At 29.4% G+C, this 24821-nt stretch overlaps 3 protein-coding genes across 3 annotated transcripts in view; 1 reads left to right on the top strand and 2 right to left on the bottom strand.

Annotated features, from left to right (window-relative positions):
* Positions 1-24821, bottom strand: part of LOC134832929 (pseudouridylate synthase RPUSD2-like) — a 228279-nt gene that overhangs the window by 72606 nt on the left and 130852 nt on the right. The gene's annotated exons all lie outside the window — the stretch shown is intronic.
* LOC134828545 (carbohydrate sulfotransferase 5-like) lies at positions 4900-6099 on the top strand. Its single transcript, XM_063841522.1, has one exon. The coding sequence runs from the start codon at positions 4900-4902 to the stop codon at positions 6097-6099; it is 1200 nt and encodes a 399-aa protein (XP_063697592.1).
* Positions 10170-14735, bottom strand: LOC134830047 (homeobox protein 2-like). Its single transcript, XM_063843401.1, has 3 exons — positions 14455-14735; positions 13776-13979; positions 10170-12216 (listed from the first exon to the last, which is right to left on the bottom strand). Exons 2-3 carry the CDS (start codon positions 13974-13976, stop codon positions 11143-11145), a joined length of 1275 nt encoding a protein of 424 aa, XP_063699471.1. The 5' UTR covers positions 13977-13979; positions 14455-14735; the 3' UTR covers positions 10170-11142.

The raw sequence follows: 24821 nt of genomic DNA, 5'->3' as shown, positions 1-24821 counted from the left end.
TTATATTCAATTAATTTACTTGTTATTTTGTTGAATTGAACACAACACACATTAGATTCGATTTTATTTTTCGGAACGTTATTGTTGTCGTGTGTGTATTTCGAGCAACCTGGCATATGTACGCCAAAAAATCTCTTTCATTTTATTCATTTCTGGTTGAAAAGCAGCTCCTTTACATATTTTAACAATACTTTTTATCGAAAAATACAATGTAATTCACCATGCAAAAACACAATACACATGCTGAAAAAGTTCCTTCATTTTCCATTGAAAAACAGTGAATTGAACACACACAGGCATAGACGTGTGGGACGTTTTGTGCTGTACATCATCATCTACTACTGAATGAATTGATAAACATAAAAATTGAATAGAGTCGAGATGAATAGAATAGATTTTCTCATACAAAATTATACTTTCATTATTATTATTGTAGAGAATTTTATTTTATTTTACGATATATGAACAACATTGAAAATGTTGTTTTGTTGTTGTACTATTATTATTATTATTATTATTGTTATTATGAAAAAAAAAATTGTATGAACATTTCTCTATCTACAACGAATGATTTTTCTATTCAAAAAATCTAACAGGCACGAGAAAATTTAAATTTTTTTCAATTCTTTCCCAACTTTTTAGTTTTTTTTATTATTATTATTTATTTTCAGGAAAATTATAAAGTTGTTTAGATTTTTATTTATTTATTTTTTCCTCTCTCAAGACAATACTTTACTGTTAATGAGCAATTTTGGCCCGAAAATATTTTGACAGACAAAAGGGATTGAAAGACAAGTGAATGTGGCGCGCGCGGAGATTCCTCTTGTCTCCTTTATCATTATGTGTACTTTTATTTGTTTTTTAGAACAAAGGCGAGTCGTTTTTTTTTTTGTATATTTTATACAATATTTGAACAATTCACTGCCACTCAATATTGAAAACAATATAGAGAAAATTTTATATTATTGTTCTTTTACCCCATTGTCCTTATTGTTTTTAATGTACACCACTACTATTCTGCAATTGTTGTGAAAAGCAGGCTCGAGTGGTGTGCGCTGGAATGTCGTTCGGTTGGCGTTTGTATAAAGTACGGGAAAACACAGAGATTATAATACTGAGTTGGTCTTTTTTTTTGTGTGTCTCTCTTTTGCAAATTTTTTATATGACAAATTTTGCAGTGAAGAACGAAGTTAGCAGTGGGCCTCCTCGTCATTGTCATCAGCGGAGGACAGTCAAGTATCATCAACAGTTTCGGTGTTTTTTGTGTGATTTTTCATGAAATTTAATTTGAGGTGTTTGGTTAATTTAAATTTACAAAAATTTTCTAAATTTAAAAAAAAAATCTAATTTAATTTAAATTTAATTAAATTTTGAATTTAATTTAAAAATTTCTAAAATAAAATATTCATTGATTCATCTAAAAATTCCTTTGATTCCTCTACAATTAAAATTGGAAACTTTTACAAAAAATAACTTTTTATAAAAAACTGAATTAAAAATTAAAAAAAAGATTTAAATTTGAAAACAAAAAAAAATATTTTAAAAAATTTAGTTTTTAGAAATTCTCGATTTTTAAAATATTTCAAAGCTCAAAAATTTTTCGATTAATTTCTTTAATTTTTTACTCAAATATTTTATTATTTTTAGTTTTAATCTTTTCGTTTTTTTTTTCAAATGAATGCTTCAAAGGATTCATTTTCTTTTTTATTAATTCATTTATTTATTTCATTTAATAAAAGTTTAAAAAAAAATAAATTTAATTACCGTAATGTAGATAATTCTTATGGAAAAAAAAAATGCTAAAATTAAAAAATTCAAAAAATGCTAATAATTAATGGAACATCAATTTTGAAGTTAATAGAACAATATTTTTCCATTAATTTTTTGATTTTTTTGGCAATTATTTAGAAAAAAATTAAATTATTTTTCATAAAATCAAAAAATAAATTAATAAAAATTTATTAAAATTATTCATTCTAAAAATTTTTGTTAAAAATATTGAAAAAAATCGAAATTTCTAAATTCGAAATTAAAAACGTTAATAGAACGAATTTTAAAACCTATTTTCGTTGATAGATCGGATTATTTTTTTCCATAAGAATAATCTACATTACGGTAAATTAAAATGCAGAATAAAATTGATGAGCTTTAAGCATATTTTACTATATAATTGAAATGCTATTAAAAATTTTACAAACATAAAAATCAATTGAAATTTTTTTTTCCAGAATTTGTTTTCGACTGTTTTCCATATTTTGTCAAATATTTTTTTACTTGCTATAAAAGTAAAACAATTGCCTTCATTGTATATGTAGAAAAAAATGCAAAATCGCCTTTTGTTCAACTTTCGTTTGTTCCATGAAAAACAAAGTCGACGATGATGATGAATAAAGGGAAAGAGACCACAATGGTCGATGTTTGTCTCACTTTTCTTTTGTATATTCATTCCATTTTCTATTTATTATTCATTTCTTTCTCGTATTTTACAATCATCGTCTCATTCATTGATGTTTTTTTTTTGAGGGAAGAGACTTTCTTAGCTACTGGCTTCATTCTCATCATTTCATCGTGTTATGTTAAACTACTTGTTTTGTCGAAATATAAACTTTGTCTCTAATTTTCTCTCTTTTCATGTAAAAATTCATTGAATTTGTCATTACAGCAGTGACTTTTCCGAAAGCAACATGTTTGAATAGATGGTAATTTGACATTATTATCCAAGAGTTTTCTTGTATGTTTTGTGTGTTTGCGAAATCCCAACTCGCTCACTCTCATGAAATCCGTCAGGCATGCACAAAAGTAGCCTCAAAAAACAGACAATTCCCATCTTTATACACATCAATTGATCTAATTCTATTACTGCCCCATTGTGCTTCCCCACAAAAAAAAAGGAAAAATTATTAATGGTTATTTGACTTTTTTAGTGGTTATGTCGAAAAGTTTCCTTCTTGGCATATACTACAAATGTGTCTGTTTCTTGTGCCACAAATAACGACAAAGACAATGGCAATTGTAGTGATGGAGAACAATGAGGACATGTTTGTGTGTGGATGCAAACGCGACTCCACTTATAAGTGCATTGTTTATCTTAGACTATTATCATGATAATTTCCTCATATTCATCAAAGCTCGTCATCATCGTCAAGTCTATTATTAAAATTTAAGGATATGTCATGAATTGAATTGTAAATTGTTTTGTTCGTAAGTTCCTGTTTTAGAAGTTGTTGAACTATTTTAGCACAAGAAATAATTAATCTTGCAAAATCGTTCTTGCGCCACGTTACTTAAGGAAAAAGCTTTGTTTTGATTGATTGACTTTCTTCGAACAGTAAGTTTTATTTAATTTTACTTTATTTCAGAAATTCAATTTTTTTCTTAAAAATTTCAAATCTATATAATCCTGAGTCAGATTTATGAAATGTCGTCTCAAACGGATTCAAAGGTATGTATTGCAGCACAATTGAAAAGCAATTCAAAAGATCTGTAACAAAGCATTGAGAACTAACTATTGGGAGAAAGATATGCAAATGAGGAGATGATGTTGAATGACACAGACTTACTTGACGTGAAACAAAAATTGTTTTCTATAAATGATCAACATGGCTTCTCCATTTTTAGTGTTAACGATATTTCTTAGGCTCATGATCTTTCTTTTTTCCTCTTTATTTATTAAAAACAAGGATGTTTTACATCAACATTGACCTGTCGCGGATGGCATAATTGGTCTAGAGACATGACGGGAACAAATACATAAAATTTTGGGCTGACATTAAATAATTTTCCGGTTTTCCTTTAAAGGCTCATGATCTGTAACTCTAGCTTTTTTCTTAAAGCTTATCTTTGGCATTGAAGATAGTATTGAAAATTGATAAATCGATTGAAAGTCGAACTTACCTTTAATCATAAAGACCCTTGCCTGAGGTATCTGAAAACATCATGTGCACAGTCTACTACTACAAGCATTCGAAATGAACTGGTATCATGAAACTTTTTTAAGAATTGAGGTTTTTCAAATTAAATTACTTTAGATTTTGGGCTATACTTGTGAATATTGAAAAGTCTTAAGAAGCTTCTAATTGAAAAGTGAGCAAAATTATTAAATGTTTTTTTAAGTATTTTTTTCAACAATTTTTTTTTTTTTGGAATTAAATTGGCGGTTGTTTAAATTGGACAAAAATTTACAAAAATGACTTTTCTTTTCAACATTTTATGAAATTTTGTGATTTTCATAATTAAAATTTGAAAGCAAAAAAATTTGACAGATATTCTTTTCGTTCCTCAGTATTCTCTACATTACGGTAAAAGCGAACTTAATTAGTTTTCTTTTTTAATGTCAATTACTTCAAAGACTTTACTTCACTGGAATGGCTAAGGAGAATTAAAGAATTGCTAAAACAAATTTTATTAAGCTAATTTGCAAAATACCTTCGAGAATAGTTTAGATCCGTCTTTTCCGAAATGATTTTTCGCATATTTTTTTTTTAAACTATTTTTGACACTTGCTATAAGACTTTTTATTTTCCATCACTTAATTTGATGAAATTCAGTTTTGATATTAAATTCTATTAAATACTTTCACAAAAGCAGCTTCCTGTTCGAATCTCCAACAAAAAAGTGATATCACATAACAAACCATTAGGCTGTTTTTATTACTATTCAAATATTTGACTCTCACTGATGATCGCTAAATAGGCAACCAATAAAAAATTCTACAAAAAAAAGTAACATTTCATTCTACATAAGTTTTTCACGTATAATTTCACTCTTTCACGAGCAATGTTTAACAAAAAAGGGTAAGCACGATTTATCATTCATTGCGTATGCCATCAACCATAAAACTTTTTCCGAACTCACCTTACTTGCAGTTACTGTTAATCTCTTGTCGTGGTCAGTTCTAAAATGGTGCGACGTGAAAATAATCACAAAAATTTCAAAGCTTTCTCGCTTATCTTTTTCTGCATTTGTTGTGTCTTGCTTTTGGTTACGAATCGTTTTTCGAGAGACACTATAGAGGAATTGTCGGATAATGATTTGGAAGAACTGAAAAACATTGTGATCCAATTCGATGATGTTCCTGACGAGCATATTGAAGTCGAGGAGAATGAAGTATTGGATGGCAAAAAGTTGTTGGATTTGGAAGAAGTGAATCTCATGAGGAACTATTCGCTTAGTAACTTTGTGGCAAATGTCACAAAAAAGCAGCACAATTTGGTATTAGCTTCATGGAGAACTGGCTCAACTTTAACTGGAGACATTTTGAAATCATATCCTCGGGCATTTTATCATTACGAGCCTTTTTGTTTTGTGCAACAACATTTGCATGGATTGAACTCTTCTGCTGCACAAGATGTCTTAAAAAAGCTATTTCTCTGCAAGTATGATGCTCTTGATCGGATGTTGGAGTTCAATAACAGAAAACGCTGGTTATGGTCTTTCAATACGCAATTATGGCCTTTTTGCAATGCTTTTCGCCCATTTTGTAAAAGCCCGAAATTCTTAACATCAGTTTGTCAAATCTTTCCCGTTCAACTTGTGAAAACTGTTAGACTTGGCTTGACTGATGTCTCAGCGATGCTCGATGACAAAGATTTGAATCTCAAAATTTTGCTGCTGGTTCGAGATCCACGTGGCGTGATGAATTCTCGCGGTAAGATCAACTGGTGTACCAAATCTGAGGATTGTATGAACATGGAAATGCTTTGCAAACGCATGGAAGCGGATTATGAGGAAGCGAAGAGGATACAAAAACACAAAAGTGCTCATATTCAAGTTGTGCGATATGAGGATCTAGTTTCGTGGCCTCATCGCACAACCAAGAGCATCTTTGAGTTTTTTGGCATGGAAGTCACGAAGGAAGTTGTGAATTATTTGAATCGGAATACAATGTCGCAAGTAGGGCGAACTCGACCCGAAATTGCTGCCATGATGCGACGCCATGGCGCTGTCTACAGTAAATGGGTGCACGAAATGGAATTCGATGACATCTTGGAGGTACAGAAATATTGCAAAAAGGCCATGGAACTTTTCGGGTATCGAGAAATGGATAATTGGACTGAAAAAGGACCGTTATTTGAAACGTTGAGCGAGTTTAAATTTTAAAGTGAAGTGTTTTGTGTCAAAGAGGAAGGATAACTTGTCACTATTACGATTTTTTTTTAATTTTTACTTTTTATCACACACACATACACAGAAAGACTGAGAGAATTCCTTTGTGCATGAACAACAAAAAATTTAAAACAAAAGGAAACTACTAGGGAAAACACTGCATTTCGAACAAAAGAGAGGATTTTTCAGAATAAATACAACAACAAAAAAAAAAAAAAAGAAGAAAGACGATATAAAATAAAATGAAACAATGGCACGTCACAATTATTATTATGCGAAGTGGTGCTGCTGCACACACAACGTTGAGTGAGGAAAAGTAGTCGTCGTCGCATGTAAAGTAGAAACATTTGTGACCATTAGGTGTAGATTGAAAAATCGTACTCTCACCCATATTTCAACTCCGCACACAAATAAGCGCTGTGCCAACTGTAAAATTAAGTCTGCGAAGGAAAAACAATAAAGCATTAACATTTAGAAGAAAACATCAAAGATTTTTCCAACACTATCGTCATTGCATCGTCGTCGTTGTACTTTGGAGTCGTTGTCGTCATTATAATAGCTGGAGCTGTGAATGTGACATTTTTTTTATTCTTTTGTGTTTATTCTATTATTATTTACGTAAGTACATCCTTACAAGAAGTATTTAAACGGCTCATCATTGTTCGCAAGCCATTGTTGCTTTCGGATTTGCGAAGAAATTAACAATAAGAAGAAGGGCTTCGTGCCGTATCTTTTACGGAAATCGAGGAGTTTTTCGTTTTCGAGCTGTTTGTAAAGTGTGTGTGAAAAATTTTACTTTTTATTCATCAAAATTCACATTGTCTTGGAGTGAAAATTCAAAACTTACGCAAGATATTTCATGTTGAGATAGTTTTAAGGCGACGCCTTAAATTTAAGATTTTTGGAGTTAAAGCCGTTATGTGGAATTGCAAGTTGATGTTAAGTGTCTAAAAGGTTAGTAAGTAGAACTCACGAACTAGTGTCAATGAGTATTTTGCAAATTAGAGTAATAATAACATTTTTAACTGGACTTGCTTGAGTACTGAAACACCTTAAAAGTATAAACTTAAGGTCTGATGATATATGCAGAATTTGCTTTAACGATGAAGAATCTTCGGAACATATTCAACGCTATTGTCCTGCACCATAAGACAGACGACGAAATATTTTAAACAGAATTCATCTCGCGAAAAATAAGGTCTACAAATTTTTATGAAGTGTACTCACAAAGCTATGCTGCCAATTTTTAATGACATAAATTGAAATAATTGACGATATCTTTAACCTGTAAGACCAAGTTTGTTCGATAAGGCAAAGCTCTAAAATCAGGACATATTATGAAGCATAAGTTAACATAAGCCACTCTCGATTTCAAATCAGTTTACTGGGTCTTACCTAAACATACAACTATCAGATGCTCGATGGTTGCAATATGCAATTTATGATGAATATATTAATTCTGCAGTAAACTAAAAGCTATTCAAAGCAAAATAAGACCAAACAAGTACTGAATTTCTCGAATAAAATATAAATGATTGTTTAAACAGGGTCGAAAATACTTTCAGTCAAAAAAAAAAGCTTAAGTCAAAGTTTTTTTAAACGCCAATGGGGTTTGCATACTCACACTTGAGTTTCATAATACCTTCATTTAATTTCAATGAGCTTTAATTCAATTAAAATACTTTCACAAAAGCTTCTTGTCTTAAAACTCATATCATATAATCTAATATTATTTTTTTTTCTCTTTTTGTTATTTTATAAATATCTATTCAAATATTTGACTGATATCTACTGAATATTTAAATAGCAAAAAAAAATGTTAGAAAATATTTCATTTCAATAATTTTAAAAAATTCAGCAAAAAAAAGTCTATGCTCGATTTATCATTCATTGAGTATTCCATCATCCATAAAACTTTTTCAGAACTTACTTTACTCGCATTTATTGTAAATCTCTGTTAGTTGTAATATTTAAACCCTGTTGATGAATTTATATAAAATCGGAAAAATTCTTAAATTTACAATGAGAATAATTTTTTTCTTCGTTTAATTAATTTTTAAGTATTAAAAAAAAATTTTGATTAATATTAAAAATATTTTTTTAAGTAAAATTATCTCTAAAAATCAAAATAAAATTTTTTAAAAAAATTTCTATGATAATTATGAAATTTAATTAAAACAGAATTATCAAAAAATTTATTAGATATTTTATTTCAAGATTTTTCATAGAAATAAAATTAAATTGATTTTAATTCTTTATAAATAAAAAAAAAAAAAATTAAAAAAAAAATCAAACTCACCTGTCTTTAAAATACAAATCCTTAATTTTTGACAATTAAAACCACTAATTTTATGTTTTAAAAACTTTATTTTCAAATCATTGTTGAACATTTTTCTCATAAATGAACATTAATATTAATAATTTTCTTTTTTATTTATTTATTATTCTTTTATATTCAATACAATGGTTTTATTTTCATTCATTATTTTTCCTTTTTTTTACTTAAAATTTATCACAATGGAATATACAGTCTCAATGATATTGATTATTACTCATTTTTTAAATATTTTTTTGCAAAAATTAAAAATTTATCATTATAAGTAAACTGCTTGACTCAATCAAAGTTTTACAATTTTTTTTGATCATTATAATATCTACTGTTTGGTCACATTTAATTTTTGCGCGTGATATGAGAAAAATTTCAATTGGAGTAACGTTTATGCCTTTATTTTTTGATGTTCTTTTTTGTGGTTTATTACTTTTGATAAAGGCACCGATGTTTATTTTTATGTTGTTGTTGTTTTTTTTGTTTTGTACTTCAATTAAACAAGTTGTGTAATCAAATCAATTGAAATACTATTCCGAAAATAAGCTGATGTGTGTAAGTTTTGTCTTCGATGACTTGTTCGTATTTTTTTTTGTTTATTTATTGTTAACAGCCACTTAAATTTTTTCTAATATTTTTTTTTATTAAGTTTACTGTATATTTGTTTATTTTTTTGGGGGTAACATATTTTTTAAATATATTTTTTTTAAGATTGTATTTTTTTATTTGCTACGCTTAAGTTTTAGTAATATGTAGTATAATATTTTTCAATAAAAATGAACACCGAAAATTCCTTGGACTTTTTTTGTTTTTTAATATCATCGTAAACAATTAATTAACTACTTTTTCACAATAACTTCCATTGTCATATATGTAAGATAAGGCATGCAACAGCTCAGAATCCTTCCTCACAGAACTATTTTCGCATATGTATTTAATAATGACTGAATTTAAATATAAATAATAATTAATTATTATAAAATTAACATAATATACTTTTTTTCTTGCATAATAAATAATAATATTATAAATAATAATAATCTAATTTTTTTTGTTTGTTTAATTATTATCACCGAACGTAACCATGGCATTTTCTTTGAGATACTTCTTTGTTTTTATAGCTGACTAAATAAAAAATATTTAAGTTCATAGCCCATTTGTGCATTTTAAATGTGTAACAACTATTCCCTAACTTAACTATTTATTTTAATAAACGTAACAAGTGCGACTCGATCAAACATCTTTTTTTTTTGTTTTTTTTTTAATTATTTTTTTTTCATAAGTTTCATCTATTCACAGTCATCAAAATATTATTTTACTGAGGAATTATTTTCTGGAAATTCTTCTTTTTTTTTGTTTGTTGTATGAATGAGTGCTACAAAGATGAAGGATTCTGAACTGTTTTTTTTTTGTGTGTTAGGAGACTCGATGTTCTTTCGAGACAGACGGCTTTTAAGCGAAATTTGGAAGAGTTTTCTAAATATATATTTTTATAAATATTAATTTGCTGCACAACAATTATGTATTTTTTTTACTTTTTCCAGGTAACATTTAATTTTTTCCTAAATTTATATTTTTTTTAACTACTGAGTTATTTTAATGTTTTTTTTTTATATCATGGAAAAGCAGTTGGCCTTTTATTTTTTTTTTTTATTTTTAGCTCCAAAAATATTTTTTTTTCTTTAAAAGAAATTTGTCTTTTTGATCAGTACATTATTTTTATTATTTTTTGGTTTTAATTATTTTTTTCATTCATATTAAATGTGAGTCAGTACATATTCAAAAAAAAAAAAATTCAACTACAATAATAATTAATTAATATTTTTTCTTGTGAAACCATTTTCTTAATTCTAGTTCTACTAAAATATTGTTAGAAAAAAAAAATTGTGAATAAACTCTCTCTCTTGACTCAAAAAAAACTTAAATAACAAAAATGCGGTAAACTAACCCAAAAAAGTGACAATTTGTGATTCGAAAAATACTGAAAGATTTAATCTATAAGGAAAAAAGTTAAGAAGATTTGGTATTTTTTTTTGAGAATGATTTCTTTCAAAGAAGAAGCTATTTGTGTGTTTTTAGGAACTACTATCATTATCATGTCATGTTATAACAATTAGCACTTATAATTCGCTCTAGTACTTTGTCACTCTCTAATATATATAATATAATATAATTATTAAGGTACGTTTTTAAGACTATAGTTATTTTTAAAACACTTGAATTTTTAACAATATTTTTTTTTCTTTTTAAAAAAAGAGATAGAAAAAAACAAAATATCATTAATAATTATTAATTAATAAAAAAAACAAAAACAGGTGTAACTATATAATTAATAATAATAATATAATAATAAAAAATAGTAATAATGATTAAATTTTAATAAATGTTGCGTTGTCGTTAAATATTTAAATTGAGAAAAAAAACTTCATACGCATGCGTTACAAAATTATCTTAATATTTTTCTAAGGAAAGTATCTCCGCATTAATTATCTCGTGTGTGGTTAACTTTTTTTTTAACTATTTAATTTTTTTTTTACTAATGAGCACTTTGAATGACTTGATAAATGACTATTTAAAGTTTTTTAGTGTTTTTTTTTTCTTAAAGAATGGTAAGAGAGATACTGGAATTGCTTTGCACTTTTGTAGATCTTTGTATTAAAATTTTTGTTTTTTGCTTAAAGTTAAAAACTGCGTCCAAAAAAGTCAAAATCTTATCCTCTAAAATGATCAATGTGTTCTTGCTTGGCTTTAAACTGCTTGTACGAATTGTTAAAGTTGTGGTTGTTGTAAGAAGAATGTGATGTGTTGTAATTTTTGGTTCCGTAGTGATTATTGCCGCCATATTGCTGATTGTAGTGATGCCCGTTATTGCCGCCATTTCCATTCATATTCATGCCGGCACTGTTTGTGGTATTGAGCAACGCCACAGCGATATTCTCCAAAATGTTGTTGGACTGATAATTGCTGCGATTGAGGGCGGCATTCAAGTTGTTGTTGAACATGAAATGGTCGAAATTTGGCGCATCGTGATTGTATTTGGAGGCATTTTGGTTGGCGGCATACATTCCGTTTTGCGCGGATGGACGTTGAATTTGTGGCTGATGGCAAGTTGGGGGCTGCGGCGGCGCGACAACATTTCCGCCAAAACACATCTCACTGACACTCTTTAAAATGTTGCTGCAGGCACTGCCACTGGGCGCCGCATGATTCTCGTTTATGGGATAAGTAAAATCACAGCATTTGCAATCGACAAGGTTGAATTCCTGCAAGTGGCCATTGGCGCCGAGTCGATGGTATTGCGAACGATTCTCGAGGAAGAAGCGCAAATTGTTGTTTGTCGGCAAGACGGCGTAACGCATGAAGCCTTGGTGCTGCCATACGATGTTGCCGTTATTTCCGACGTGGCCCATGAGATTTGCGCCGAGATCGAGAATGTTGCGAGCGTTCGCAGTGATCGAGAGCGACTCGTAGTTTGGCGACACTTGAGGCTTCGCAATTGGCGCTTCGGGGATTTCTTCCGCAGCGATGTCGACGTCGTTCGAGCGTTTTTCGTTTTGATTAGTTTCTTCAGTCTTGTTCTTCGTCTCTTGTTCATCATCCGTCGTCTTCGTCGTGGTAGTAGCGATAGTCGTAGAAGTTTCAATCGTTTTTTCGGTGGTTGTGGCATGTTTTGGCTTGGGAGAGAGAAGGTGGGTCTTTTGCTCCGATGTTAAGTCACTGGTTATCATGGATGGGGGATCGGCCCCATGCTCATCGTCAGTTGGAGTGGATGACGCAGAAGATTTCTGCAATAAAAATTTTTATTTTAAAACATTACGAGCCAAAATTTGTCTAAAAAATTTTTTTATACCAAAATTTTATCATAAGAAAATAAATTTAACTAAATTTAGATTTGAAATTACCCATAGATTTCTTAAATTTTTTCATAAATAAAATTTTGGAATTTTTTAATATATTTTTTTTTAATTTAAAAAATATTTTTATTGATTTAAAAAAAATGAAAAATTAAATTTAATTTTATTTAATATTTTTAATTAATTTATTTTTGTAAAAATAGAGAATTAATTTTATGTAAATTTAAAAAATAAAATTTATTTTGAAAATTTTTTTATTTATTCAACATTCTATGAAGTTTCGAGAACATTCTATGAAGTTTCTCGAAATTTTGTGAAATTAAAAAAAATAGAACCAAACTTTTTTAAATAAATATATTTTGAGATTTTTTTATAAGTCAAATAATCAAATTTGTTTAATTTAAATATTTTTAAATTTTATTTGAAATTTATTAAAAAAATAATTTTTAAATAAATTTAATTAAAAATAAATTTTTTTCAATATTTTGAAATTTTTTCATTGAAAAAATTTAATGAAAAAAAAATTTTTAATGAGGAAAATTAAATTTTAGAAATTTTTAAATTAATCATTTACGTTACTTTTTACAAAAATAGATGTTTTTTCAAATTTATTTTTAAATTTTTTTCAAATAATTTCTTAAATTTTATAAAAAATAAAATAAAGCTCATTCTTCTTATTTATTTTTCATTTTTATAAAAAGTTTAAAAAAAAATATATAAAATTATTTTAATTATTTAATTAATTAATATTTAATTAATATTAAAAAATTATGAAGTTTAATTTAAAAAATATAAAAAATTTATATACATCTATTTTAATTAAAATTTTAATAATTTTTATTTAAAGAATTCTTTTAAAATTTTCTCTTTTAAACTATTTTTTTTAAATTTAAAAATAAATCAATAATTTTTTAATAATTAAAGAAATGTTAAAAATTTCACTTAAAACTTCCTTTTATATTTTTTTTTTTATTTAATTTTTCAATATTTTCATAGAAATTTCATATTTTTTTGTTTGCGCCAAAAATCCAAGAAAAAAAAATAAAATTCCGGATTATTGTCTGTTCGTAAAGTAACAAAGTCCTTGAATTCGACAACTTTTTCGAAGGTGAAACCCACGTGGTTGTACTCGTCACAGATCATAGACACACAGAAGACATAAAAACTATTATTATTTATTACCCAACAACCGAACATCTGTCTGAAATTACATTTTTCTGTGATACATTTTTTTTTCTTTGCATCGTCTTTTGTTCGTAGATACCCAAAAAAATATTTGTTGCATCGTAGGTATGTTTATTATCACGTGTCATCTTGGTCTCATCTCAAACAAGAGCAAATAAAATTCTTCATGTGAGTCGAATTTTTTATATTCTCGAATCTCGGTTCTATATTTAGGTCTATGTTGGTGACCGTCGTCGTCGTCGTTGTTGACGCGCTCGCAGAGCAAAGCAAAAAAAAAGGCTTGAAATGTAAACAACGACACTTACCTTGATTTCCTCCGAATCTAACGAACTGATTCCACTTGATTCGCTGTCGATGGGCGAGCACAGCACCTTCGTCGTGGTACGGCAATCAAAGTTTGGCGATGCATTGGCGGACGATTGTAGCGACATTGGTGAGATTAAGTTGAAATTTTCGCCCAGCATATCACTTACGCCGGACAACGGGACGGCAATATTCAGAGCCATGATCTGCGACGCACAAGAAAAAAAAAACGAAATCAATTTATTTATTTGTCTTATCTTTGCGGAGAGTTCATTTGCGGTAAACAAGTAAATAATTATCGCAAGAGGTACGCCATGTACCGCAAAAACAACAACAACAACGCAAGCTAATCATTAATGAGTTTGTATGTTCGGAACGCCGCGTCGTCCATCGTCATACGACTTTCGTATCGATATAAGTCGTAACCCAATTAAAATGTAAATTTTCTTTTTGTCTACTTTGAATTTTGGATACGTGAATACTTTTGCATTAAACATGGCATACACACGACACAACGACGATGTAACGCGCTGCTAGGTATACGAGGTGAGGTGAGAGTGTGTGCGTATCTTTTTCTTCTTTTTTTTTTTCTTTTTTCGAAAATGTCGTAATTTCTAGAGAGCTTGCTTTTCTCAAACAAAACTTCTTTTTTATTTAAAAACAAAAACTTTTTTTACTCACCAATCAAATAGTAAGATGTATAAGTGTCGAATTTTTAATAAAGATGAAATAGCTGTTTCACAACCAGAGCGAAAAAAAATTATAATTCCTCTTGTGTACTTTTCTCCGAGCGAGTGTTATGAAAAAATCACAAAACAACTTAGAAACACTTATAAAAATAACATTCTTTACTTTCGATCGCGTTCTTGACCCTTTAAATACTAACTTATAACATTAATGGTAAATATTTTGCTCTCTTTCCGTACTTTTTTTAATTTATTTTACGCTACTTTAAATTCTTTTTTGTCACAAAGAGCGAAGATGTTTGAATTAGCTGAAGGGAAAATATTAAATGGAAAGAGGCGATGTCCATTAATGACATTGGAAATTTACTAAAAAAAATAATAAATTCTTTTAAAGTTACTTTTGAATTATTTTAAATTAATTTTAGTAAAAATAGTTAAATTTAATTTGTTTAAATAAATTAGCTTTAAAAAAGAATTACTTCTGTTTAAAATGTTTAATTTTTATGGTTGATTAGATAACAAGGTTCAAGAAATACTTTTAGCTTGAGAATAAGTCAAAATTAAGTTGAATATTGGCGTAAAAGTGAAAGTAAAAGATTTGCTTTTTCTCAAGTCAAAGTTTTGAATCAATTTTAGGAACTCAAATTTTCGAAATTACAATTTTTCGTAAAAATTCTTTAAACTTTGACTTAAGAGAATGTTAAAAAGCTCAAACGGCTTTTATTTTTCACTTTTAAGCCCGAATTCAACTGGATTTTGAATCAAAATTTTTGAATTATTCTTTATCAAAAACTTTAAATTTTCTTATCACTTAAAGTATTTTTAACTTTGTAATTTTATCAAACATAAAAATTGAAAATTTTTAATCAAAATTATTCTTTAAAAAAATCGAATTTATTAAAAGTCAAAGAAAATAACTTTATTAGACGTCGTTAATGGATGACGCCTTCCTCTAGCGGGAAAAATTAAAAATAATTGTGGGTTATATTTGAATGAAAAACGGTAGTTCATGGTTCGTGTTCGATGGAAAACATTACCTTTTAACGATCAACAGCGCCATGAATTGAAGCGGAAAATTTTTGAACTAACCTCGTTATGGCGCTGCAATCGTTAGAAAGTTTATTTTTGAATATCAAAAGCCAGAAAAGTCGTTAAATATGGCTTTACGAAAGGGATTTTGATAAGAAGATTTTTAATTCAATAAAATTGTTCAACTTTTCATACATTTTTCGTTTTAAGAGTCATATTCAAATAAGAGAACGGCTTCAACAACTCAAATGATAGTTTTGAGTGAAGTTTATATTTGAAATCGAAATAAGAAAAAATACTAATTGAACTCATTTTAAGCTATTGATGTTCTTATAACGAGTAGTGCTTTAAAAGAAGTTAAACATATGAATAATTTTTGAAACGAAATAACTTTAATTCTGTTTCACGAATTTCTTTCAGGAGTATTTTAAAATATCCATATAAGCTATTTGAAGGTTTCTTGTTGAATAAATTACAAAAAATATGTGAAAATTGTCTTAAATTAAGAAAATTAATATGTAAGCTTCATTGCATACTTTACAATATCTCAAAGTTTTAAATATTTGTTGATCGCATATAAAAAAGTTTGTATTAAAAACTTTGATTAAATCATATCTAGACTTAAAGCTATACATATAAAGTTGCGATAATGTCTATAAATTAATTTTCCCAGGAAAACCCATTTTTTATTCCAACCTATTTACTCACATACAAATTTCCCTCATTATAATGATTTATCAGTAAATAATTTATTTCCAATCACTCATTTCATATTACTTTTTTTTCTCGTTGTTGTTATTAAATAATGACGATAATAAATCCAGCGAAAGACGCTAATGATCACATAATAATATTTCACAACAGATTAAACATCAACACATCATTTCGCTTTCCATCACTTTAACACATCATCGTCATGAATAACAGAGACAGCTCTGAATATTCCTCGGGGTATACTTATAACGCACAATTTTTACCACATGATAACACACAGCGACGAACGGGAGAGAGACAGAGAGGAGGAAAAACGCACCCCAGCCTTAATGATGCGACGACTATACAGCAAGTGGGATGAAAAAGTAGGAAATGATAATAAAATATGATGATTAAATATTATAAACGCGTTCATCATTTTTTTTTCGCATTTTCACACATTTTTCTGCTTAAATATCGCAGGAGCAAGAAATCGCATGAATACGTGTGGAGGAAAATAAAAAGCAAAAAAAAGGTGATGAGTTGGAAAAAATTTTAACACCAGGATTTAGCGGTAAGGATTATTATTATTATTTTTAAACATATTTTAACAAACATGACTGTCATCATCATCATCCCTTGATATGAGTTTTGTTCAATTAAAAGTTTGAGACATGATTATAATGGAACACCTGATTGATGCAAGTGATCGTACCGATCAATTTACTACGAAACACTTTGCATTATCAGTTTCTGAATAAAATCGTATACAATTGGCGTTGTATGCATAGAAATCATAATAATAATAAAAAAAGCAAAAATTTGTATAGAAAATTGAAAATGGTGTGGTCTATTGTTTGACGATGAACTTGAAAAAGAGTTGTGAATTGAAATGCGAGTGAGTGAACTCTCTGGTAGGTTTTTGAATGGCACACAATTCCATATATAGCCACCTTGCTGCTCTATAGAGTACATTCCGTTGCGAGAGAGCAAAGCACATAGAGCCCCATTGTTGTATTTTTGGATGCTTTTATTATATTATTTTGAGTGTTTTGTATTTTATTCTATTATTATTATTATTGTTATTATCATCGTCAAATATACACACACACACAGAGAGAACACCGAGAGTTGAAAGTAAAAGTGAAAATTGTGGGGTCGATGTTTCATGTTGTCGTCATCATTATTATCATCTCCATGATCATGGTTCTTTCGCTCTCTCTATTCCGTAGTTGTAGTAGCGGCATCGTCATCATCATACGCAATGTTATTGTTGTAATATTTATTTGAATCTATAGAATTTTTTTTTATCATTTTGAATAGAAAATCAACAATTGTCTGCCTTTTGTTGCAATGTTAATGTTTTTTTTTGTGTCTCGTTTATATAGAAACGTACGGCGACTTGTTATAAAATACAATGTAGGTCAGTTTTTCCATTCATTCACTCGCACTTCATTCAGATTTTTGAGACTCTATTCAAAAAAAAAAAAGAGTTTAGCTCAGAAATTCTTTCTTTTGTTTTACATTTTTCGGCTTGTATTGTGTGGATTTTATTGTATTATTATGGTCATTTCATTCGTCAGTCAGCTGAGTTCTTTTGTTGTTCCACTTTCTTTCTTCCGTGCGACCTTCAACTTTATTTTGATTATTTTTTATTCTGATTTGATTGAAGATCAGGGACGTAGATAAGGTGTGGGTTTTGACCTTGTCTCTTTGTAGGTTCATAGAAATCTTTGAACTTTTATCCTAAGTGTATGAATAAAGTTTGTTTACTTATAAATTTTTTCAATAAAATTAAAAAAGAGAGTTGCAGAAGCCTGAAGATTTAATCTTTTCTTTTAAGAATTGATTAGCCATTTGTTAAGTTGGTAAGTTCTTTTACTTTTTGTTATTTCTATAAAAACTCCTTTAAACGTTTTCTTCTTTTTGCTTAAGTTTTCATGTTGACGGAAAATATTACTTAAAGACAAGTTGTGGTAGATGTTTAACCAAACGCCTAGTTTAAACTTACATATATGCAGTTTGTAAGTATCCAATTGTATAGTACGAGCTTCATAGAATATTTAATTCAAAGACAGCATTTCAAGAAATAAATTGACAACATCACAAATCCAGATTTTGAGTTGGAGTTTCAGCTTGAAATCAACGCGTCGAATAAACCCGCGGAAGCAGCGTTGAGTCAAGTCCGAAACGGAAAAGAAGTAATCATGGCCTTCTTTTCAAAAAAAATGGAAGGCAGCCTCGAAGCAGCTAATAAAAACTGCGAGCAAATGCAAACATCTTGTACCTTAGGCACGACAAATCCAAGCATGGAAATACTTCCATTCCGTTTAAATATTGCAGCTTTTATAACAAAACTGGAAGAGCCTCATTGATTTAACAGTACCCCCTTTTGCCTTCAATTTCTGTCACAAGCTTAGAGTCTCTACTTTCCAACAGTAGGTCAACTTTTGATTTTGTAGTGCAAAAATCGAGAGATATTCAAGTTTTAGAGAGAAGGGTCATTCTAGCTCGTTGCTCGTTTGCTCTATCATTAAGTTTTATTTTTTACTATTCACGCATCTCTCTGACTTTTATGACTTTAAGTTTTACTTTACTTAAGACGAAGGACCTGTCTCTAATCATGCACATTAAATGAAGATCCTATAGAGTTAAAATTTGTAGAGGTTTCAGTATACTATACATAATTTCCTTCTATAATTACCAAAATGGTATTAGAAAAAATCATTTTAGGTTAATTTTCATCCAATTCCTTTATAATTCATAAACTTACGATATTCTTTTGATTTCATTTCTCTAATTCGTAAAATTTTAAACCACAAACTGTACCTCGTACCAATTTCATTGATGCTACGCCCCTGACCTAAAAAAAAGGAAGTAATAATTAATGATTGCCTGTAAAAACAATCAAGAACGTGCTACATTTCTCACACGCTCTTAAATTTAAGTGGTTAATTAATTACCCAATATTTTTTATATCTCTCGAGAAAATAAACATCAAACACGGGGATCAAATACCAAAAATGATTAATGATTTTCTGATTAAACCGAAAATTTATTAGATTTTTGCACGAACTACTTTGAGTGGTAATTTATGAGAAAATGACCTTAAAGTAAATACTTACCTAAACATTTTAACATTTCACCCATTCTCCTCCATTTATCTCCTCTTTTCCGGAGTTTTTCGTCGAAAAAAACTGCTTCAATGAAAAAAGAGGAAAAGCGCAAACAACAACAAAAAAAGTAAGACGTTTCCTCTTTTGAACCTTCCATCCGGTTGATGTCATTCAATTTTGCCATCATTCTGCATCAAACAAACATCCTCCTTTTATTATTGCGTTTCCCGATGTGTATCGACTGCCTGCAAAAAATAAAAGGAAAGTAGGTAAAATATTTCTCAGTCGTGTGCACACGACTCACTCGATGAGCAATGTATGTCAGACAAGACGAAAAATTTACATTTGAATTGCAATCAAATGACTGTCGACATTTCTCTCTCTCTCGTTTTCCTCTTAGCCATGTGCGGAGTGTGGAGTGCGGTGTGCTTGTCTCATGGGTATTTATTTTGTTGGAAAAGCGGAAAACAAGTATTTTGCATATATTCGTCAATTGTTGTTAATTTCGGTGAAATTTAAAGTTTTTTTTCAAACCCGACCTTGGTCTTGAGCTTTGAAAAGGAAATTCCGAAAAATCTCGAAAATTTTCAGACTTTTCACTTCGAAGACATTTCTCAGCCATTTTACAAAAGAAAGAAAAAGAAATGCAAAGACAATTTTTCTTTCTTATGTATTACAAACATTATCAACACATATGGGGGCAGTCATTCGACACCAACACAATCTTACAGAGGCAAGAAAAAAAAGACAAAAGTAACTTGTAAAACTGAAATTTCGTGTTTTAATTGTACAGCGAGTGTCTGTGTGTGTGAGTAAGAAAATTTATTACTTATGTTGTACGAAAGTGGGGATTGGTTCATAGATGCATGCGCGCTACTTTATTTATGTGAAAGACGCTCCATACCATACATTTGTAGTATATACGCGAAAGTTTTTTGTGTATGTGTGCGTTTTATTTGGAGTTTGCGTGGTGCAATCGACCTATAAGAGTTTCGTAATGGCTGCACCCCGCAGTAAAGCACATGTATTGCTCCAAATAAAAAATTCTGTGCTGTACATTGCGCGAAACGGACAACGACGGCAAAAAGTTTGTAGCAAAAAATAATGATGTCGTTAATGCCATTGCTGCTGTGGGTAGCTGGCGATGCAGTTGAGGCAATCCACTATAAAACTCTAATCTAGACAATTTATTATAGCTGTTATAGTTTTTTTTTTATAATACTATGGTTATGGCATTGCATACCTTGAGGTAATATAATGTAATTTACGAACGGTCATTCACGTTGTTGTTGCCAATTTTTTTCATCGCACTGAAAAAAATATTATAAATGTGTCTCCAAAGTACCCACAATCCGCAGCAGAGCAACGTTGCAGCAAAAAAATCGATCCTGAAAAAAAAAATGTTTGACCAGAAATTTTCTATTAAAGTTTTATCTTGCGCTCATATTTTATTTATATGTCCCTCTTGGCGTAAAATATGTTGAACTTCTTCGGTCGTCGTCGTTGTCATCATCATCATCATCGTCGTCGTTTTTTTTTTATCTACAATCACAAAACCCATTTTATTTAGATTTTTACATGCTTTTTAAAGCCCATTTTAAATATGTTTACACTTGACGACGTAGTGGATGATAACGCATACGAGGTACGGAAATTCGAAAAATGGACTAAAGATAGGCAAAAAATGAGAGGGCAATCAGTTATGTACACATAAAAAGATGTGTTTGTATAAGGGATTTTTATTTCAACATTTTTTTTATGACTTGACGATGACGGCGAATTTCTCTAATGCATCAGCCAGAGATAGAGATAAGAAAATTTTAAAATCGGAAGGGAGTTGAAAAAAAAATCAATCTATTTCACATTATCTCGTCGTCGTCGTCGGCGATAAAAGACCCTCGAGTCTAATGCTTGGTTCGTGTTACAAAAAAAAAGTTGCATGTTTAAGCTGATCGCGTACAACTACAACATAATTAACAACACATCGAAAAACTGTCAGGTTTTAATTTAATTTCATTGTAAACATAATTTTATATTAAATTACAAGGTGTAAATTTTTCGTATTTTATCTAACCCGTAATCAAAAAAACATAACATTCATACGTTTTTATGTTACAACTACTGTTACAAGTCATGCTGATTAATAACTATCGCCCGTAACAATGTTACGTTTTCATATCGTAACGTAGCGTAGAGAGAGAATTTCACCGAAAATAAAAAAAAAATAATAAAAAACTTGACAACAGCTCTTGACATTTAGCTGACGGAATGATTTAACAGTTTTTCAGCAGACGCATTTAATGAGGTTGAAGTTGAAGTCGGCAGTTTCGGAGAAAATATTGATTGCGAGGAGGAGATCTGTCAAGCATGCGACATCAGCAAAAGAAGAAAAGAAATGGACAATTTTGACTGTATTGATGACGACTTTGATAAGAATCAAGCTTTTGTATGTTTTCTGAAATAATGACAATATGTATTTTTTTTTGCTGTCGGTTTTGCTCTGGGAATATATTTAAAAGCAATAAGGTAATGAAAGGAAATAATTTTAAGTGAGCAATTTTGTTGGCTTCCTATTTTTATTTTAATTTTTTTTTTCATTGTAGAAAGGACAATTTTTTGTTAAGTGATTGAAACCTCGCAAATGGATGGAAATCTATCGTCATGGAAAAAGTTTTTATAAATTGAAATTATTAGTGAAAATTTAAATAGTGAAGTGATTTTTGTGAAAGTTGCTTAATTAAACAATTTAAAATTTTATTGAATATATCAATTTAAGCTGTGAAAAAAAATTTTTCATTGAAAATCTGGACTTAAACGAAAAAAAAAATTGAAAGGTGTGTCACAATGTTCAATGATATGTCAAAGCAATACAAAACAGACTGTGATATTGTTGAAGAATTTGAAAGAAACGCTTTTAATTATGTTAAAATTGCAAGTACAAGATGGACCTGACTTCAACAAGAACGACACAATTCGATTGGTTTAAATATAATTTGTGTAAAAATCTCAAAAAGGTTGTAATCCCTTAAGGAAAACTCATCATAAGAAGACAAGGCAATGCTCCATATTCTCAAAAGTCAAAAATATTGGAGAGGATAAAAGGAAACCGGAAAACCTTTGGTACAGGTTTCAAGACTTCAAATCCAAAACATCGAGCCAGAAGTTGATAATTTGTGAAACAAATTTTCTTAAGGAGAAGAAAATTTTATCTAAAGCTGTGAAAGTAAGACTTAGGATCGTAATGTTTTTGATTTGAGACTAAATATATGAAAAAAAAATGACTGGAATACAATCAGAATTACTTAGCAATGTAAGGTTTGTATTTATTCGATTATTGTAGCGTTGTATGGATTGGATGCCCTACTTTAAATGTGATTTGTATCGTTTCGAATCCATTCAAAAGCAGTTTTTATTGTTTTGCTTGCGGGATCTTGGGTGGCAGGATCCATTCAAACTGCCCCCATATGTGTATCGTTTGAATTTACTCAACATGACAACTATTGAGGACCGTTTCCGAATAAATTGCGCCACTTTCACTCACGACATACTGAGCTCCAACATTTTGTCGAGCGTCATGAAAAATAAATTCGTTGAAAGGAACCTCCAGTATGTCCTTAGAAATCCGAGACCGCTTCAACAGTCAACCACAACAAGGAAATACCTCGAAAATGCCCCAATCCCACGCTGCATTAGATTTTATAATGACTTTTCTAACGACATTGACTTTAACGCACTTCAGAAGAAAATAGTGATTAAGAACGAATTAAAAAGAATTGTTAGAATTAAGTATAAATAAGAAAAGATGAGGTTTTTTAAATAATAAATAAACGTAATTAATCTCAACAATTCACCAAGACACAAAAACTTCGAGAGCACCAAGAGCTTTCATCCTGCATGGAATAAAAGATCCGCATTTGATGAAATGAAAAATCTATCGTTACAAGTTAAACCAGATATAAGATGTCTTCAAGTTAAAATCAAGCTTCTTTATGGATATTCATGAATTCAAATACTAGTTGATTAAAAGTACTACATTAAAGTAAAGAAGCTTTTAATTTTCAAAAATGAAGCAAATAAACACAACTAATGCAAAAGTAATAATTTCAAATACTCACCTAAGAAGCCAACTTTATCAACATCTCCTTCTCAGAATCCCATAAGACACCTTTTCCAACTATTTACAGATGCTCCTGTCCCTAATGAATTACCGATCAAACAGGAGCACGAGACTTCATTCATTACCTCTAATAAATGATGATGCGAGAGACATCCAGGTGTTGCTTATCGGTTCGAAAACAAAACAAAAAACATCAAATCTCCAACTGCGCACCCTACGCAACAGCAATCATCTCATCACACATTCGCTCTATCAGAAATTCCCTTACTTCTTACTTGAATCGTCTAATAACAACAACACACATTATAAAATTAAATCCTTCTTTTTTCGAGTTGTTTCTTACTCTTGCCGCTCTTTTGTCTCACGAAACACAAGGAGGCGGATAGAAAAAAAATTTAATCAACTACTACTACGTACTTTTACAAAACAATTCCCGAACAACATTTCATGTTTCACCGAAACTGGCTGTCGATCAAAGTCTTTCATGTCATATCTACGTCGTTTCTTTCTTTTCTACTTTTTTTCTTCTTAGAGATGAGGGTGGACGCATTCACATTTAATTTTATCCTTTTATTCCTTCTGTTTCGTCGTCATTATTCAGCGCATAAATATTAATAATAAAAATAATAAACTACACACAGAAAAACTTTGCCTAACTACAACATCTTTCTTTTATGTAATTGATCGTTTCTCGAGAAACAAATCTCGAAAGAAGAAAAAAAAAACGACGAAGACGACGAAATCACAGTACATGTTATGTATCCTGTGACAACTACGATTCCAGGTAGAGATTATTTATATTTCGTTCTGAGCACTGTGAAAATTCTTGCACCTGGACGGATGTTGCTAAAATTTTTATTTCTATTTTTTTTATGAACGATGATATTCTTGTACTTGAAATAAAATCTTCTAAACGTATGAAATAAAAAAAAAATATAAAAGGAATATCGGCATTTGAATGGGGTGATGTTCAGTGTTCGTTCGGGGATTGTAGAAATTAATACTTTGAAAGACTTGTTACTCCGTTCAAGGGTTATTTAATTCTTACATAAAAACTTGAGTTAAAGACGAGGTTCACGATGAAGAAGGGGGAGGAGGTTCTTCATCATATTTTATTTTTTTTTGTTCTTATATTCAGATTATTTTATTAAATCTTTCATCATTTTCCTGCTTGAGATTTTTTTTTCTTCAATAAAATCCAGAGGTTTGTAATTTTTTTTCGTTTGAGTGGTTATTGAAGATAAGATTCAATCTTTTAAAATGTTTTCAGTTTTTGTCTTATTTTTTTTTTTCAAAAAATAATTAAAATTTAATAAATTAATTTTTAAATGTCCAAAATTTTAAAATAAAATAATAAAATAATTTTACTTATTTTCTATATTTTTTTTTTAATTAATTAAAATTTAA

The sequence above is a fragment of the Culicoides brevitarsis genome, chromosome 2, assembly GCF_036172545.1.
Source record: "Culicoides brevitarsis isolate CSIRO-B50_1 chromosome 2, AGI_CSIRO_Cbre_v1, whole genome shotgun sequence".
NCBI classification, from domain to species: Eukaryota; Metazoa; Arthropoda; class Insecta; order Diptera; family Ceratopogonidae; genus Culicoides; species Culicoides brevitarsis.
Note: the sequence above shows the minus strand (reverse complement) of the source record. Positions and strands in the feature narration are given on the sequence as shown.